Source organism: Zingiber officinale, chromosome 2A, assembly GCF_018446385.1.
Source record: "Zingiber officinale cultivar Zhangliang chromosome 2A, Zo_v1.1, whole genome shotgun sequence".
In the NCBI taxonomy this organism is placed as follows: domain Eukaryota; kingdom Viridiplantae; phylum Streptophyta; class Magnoliopsida; order Zingiberales; family Zingiberaceae; genus Zingiber; species Zingiber officinale.
This window is the reverse complement of record NC_055988.1, coordinates 144,837,308-144,840,753: the sequence shown is the minus strand read 5'-3', so window position 1 is coordinate 144,840,753 and position 3,446 is coordinate 144,837,308. Positions and strand designations below refer to the sequence as shown.

The 3,446-nt window shown below is 48.3% G+C and overlaps 1 protein-coding gene across 1 annotated transcript; it reads left to right on the top strand.

Moving 5' to 3' along the window:
- Window positions 1-422: 422 nt before the first annotated feature.
- On the top strand, window positions 423-2,642 carry LOC122044080 (subtilisin-like protease 4). Its single transcript, XM_042604623.1, has one exon. It carries the CDS (start codon window positions 423-425, stop codon window positions 2,640-2,642), a length of 2,220 nt encoding a protein of 739 aa, XP_042460557.1.
- The last annotated feature ends 804 nt before the right edge of the window (window positions 2,643-3,446 follow it).

Here is a 3,446-nt window from a genome sequence, read left to right as displayed (position 1 = left end):
CACACATTTCGATATGCTTTAGTTTCGACAATTAATGAATAATAGGGTTTCCTAATTTCTTGTCAAATTAAACAAAAATAATAAATCACATTGCTAATTGGATTATCCTTAGTTGTCGCCAAATCGAAGGAAACTACAAGATCAAACACCGAATCATTAACGAATGTGAGTTGGTTGCTATAATTATAAATAATCACCTCCTCTTCCGTATATCATCCACAAGGACAAGAGAGATATTCAAAACCACGGATCATAATGCTTAAGTTTTGACAATTATAGTAAGTTTTTCTAATTTGTTGTCAAATTAAACCAAAAATAACAAATCACATACCGAGTAGTTGCTAATTGGAGACTATAAATAAGCACCTCTTCTCTTCTGTAAATCATCCACAAGGAAAAGATAACGTTCAATTACTGCACCAATGACCTCCATCTTTTTCTTCTTTCTCTTTGTTTCTTTTCTCTTGTTCGCCAAAGGGGCTACCTGCGACGAAGAGCTTAAAGCATACATTGTTCACGTCGAAGAACAACCCGATGTTTCCGCATATGATGGAGACTACTACACCTTCCTTTTGGCCGGAACATTAGAGATCCAAGAAGATGATGCGGCGTCGCGGGTTATACACTCCTATCGGAATGTCATGACCGGCTTCTCGGCGATGCTGACGGAGAGGGATATGGCGGCCATTTCGAAGGTCGATTGGTTTGTGCGCGTCGTTCCGAGCTTGGTTTACCGTCCGTTGACCACCCACACGCCCCTGTTTTTGGGGCTGCGCCACCGCACTCACAGTGTGTGGAACGCGACCAACATGGGGGAAGGCGTCATCATAGGCGTCCTCGACTCCGGCATCAACCCTGGCCACCCTTCGTATAGTGACCGCGGCATGCCGCCTCCTCCGCCCAAGTGGAAGGGACGTTGCGACTTAGGGAACGTGTCGTCATCGACCGAGCAGTTCTGTAACAATAAGCTCATCGGCGCCCGATCCTTCGTCAACTATAATCGGTCCCGGAACGGATCGACGGATTCGCCTATTGATAACGATGGCCACGGTACTCACACGCCTAGCACCGCCGCCGGCGCATTCGTGAAGCGCGCTAATGTGTACGGGCTAGCCAGGGGAGTGGCACCTGGAGTGGCCCCCCATGCGCATCTCGCCATTTATAAGGTTTGCGCGAATGACGAGTGTCAGGCGCACGACATACTCGCTGGGATGGACGCCGCAGTGGAGGACGGTGTGGATGTGCTTACAATCTCGCTCGGTAGTGACCCTAGTCCATTCTACCTCGACCCAATTGCGATCGGCGGTTTTAACGCCATGCGCAAGGGAGTCTTCGTCAGCTGCTCGGCCGGCAACTCTGGGCCGTTTAATTCCACCGTATCCAACGACGCGCCATGGTTACTCACTGTGGCGGCCAGCACTATGGACCGTGAGTTCTTGGCCACCGTAAAGCTTGGCGACGGCAGCGAGTTCCACGGAGAGAGCATCTACCAGCCGCAGGGATTCTCATCGAAGAAGTATCCTCTCGTGTTCCCTGGCGGCGCTTCCACCTTATGTCTCAACGGTTCCCTTAACGGTATCGACGTGAAGGGAAAGATTGTGCTCTGTGACCGCGGCATCAACGGGCGGATCGAGAAGGGGGAAGTCGTCAAGCAAGCCGGTGGCGCCGGCATGGTGCTTGTCAATGCACCGAAAGACGGCTACAGCACTATCGCCGATCTCCACGTACTGCCGGCGTCGCACATTCCCTATGCCTTTGGACATAAGATCAAGGCTTACATCAACTCATCCTCCCTCCCGACGGCCACCATTGTCTTCAAAGGCACCATTACCCATGTGCCCCACTCTCCGGCGATAACTTCCTTCTCCTCCCGTGGGCCTAGCCAAAATACACCGGGGATCCTCAAGCCCGACATCACCGGCCCTGGTGTCAGCGTCCTTGCTGCTTGGAACACACAAAAATTCAATGTCATCTCCGGCACCTCCATGTCCTGCCCCCATCTCTCCGGCATCGCCGCCCTTATCAAGAAAGCCCATCCCGACTGGTCGCCCGCAGCTATCAAATCTGCCATAATGACGACGGCCTACGTAAAAGATAACACCAACAACCCCATCTTTGACGAGAGGAACCTTCCAGCCGACCTCTTCGCGGTGGGAGCCGGCCACGTCATGCCTCTAAAGGTCCTTGACCCGGGACTCATCTATGACATCTCTCCGACGGACTATTATCCATACCTTTGCGGCCTTGGCTACAGTGTCTCCGACGTGAGAATCATCGTCCACCGCCAAATCAACTGCTCGTCGATCAAGAGCATCCCAGAAGGAGAGCTCAACTATCCTTCCATCACCGTCCAACTGCCGACGAATGAGGCAAGGACGGTGACCTTCACAAGGACCGTGACCAACGTCGGCAAGGCAGCAGCGACTTACTACGCAAAGTTAGACGTGCCCGACGTGGTTTCGGCACGTGTAGTTCCGAGAAGCTTAACCTTCGAGAAGGTTAAGGAAAAGAAGAGCTTCAAGATTAGTTTCAAGCGAAGGAGTGACTATGGGGCATCGTCACCGACTGTTGAAGGGCAATTGATGTGGGTTTCCCAGGCGAGGAGTGTGGTCAGAAGTCCAATCTCCATCATCCTGGAGTGATGATGATTTATATAAAGCAAAGGAAGCTATTAATTCCCCATATGTATATTAATTATCATATTCTTATTCATGTATATACATCTAAATTTATGAATATTGCATGGACAAGCATTTATCCTTTTTTTTTCATTTTGTAAAAATTTTAAATTATAATTCATGTCTGTTTTATTTGTAATTATTTCTTACACTATTAAAATAATTTTACAATATCTCTTGGCCCGCTTGAACAATAGATCATGCTACCTTATTTTACTTTAACATTCTCACTCTTTAGAAATTATTGCCTAATCTATTTGATCTACTTTTGTGGGCATAATCAATCTCATCTTTCACCATGCTTTGTCACTTTGAATGATTGAATCACGTAACATATTTTGTAAAATACCGAACCAAATAATAATTAAATAATAAGGTTTAATAAGCTAATAGCTTTAACGAAATTTTTAGGAAATTTTTGAAATTTTCTGGAATTTAATTGAAGCTCGTATGACGTACTTAGAGGGGATTCACTAATGGGTCCGAAAAAAAAGCCTGTTTGGAACACCCGGAAGTGGGAGTTGATTGAGAAACAGATCTAGGGTTTAATCAAAATTTCCCTAAGTTATAAAAGTACCCCCCCCGGTGCCCTAAACCCCCACGCGGCCAACCCCCTTTCCCCGAGCCATCCCGCGACACCGCCACCGCCGCACCTCCCTCTCCTCCACCAAGGGTTGGCGGCTCCATCCTTCATCGTCGTCGTACGTCCGACCCTTTCTTCCCCCTCTCCATCTTCTTCTACCTTCATCCAAATCTAGCTGGACACCC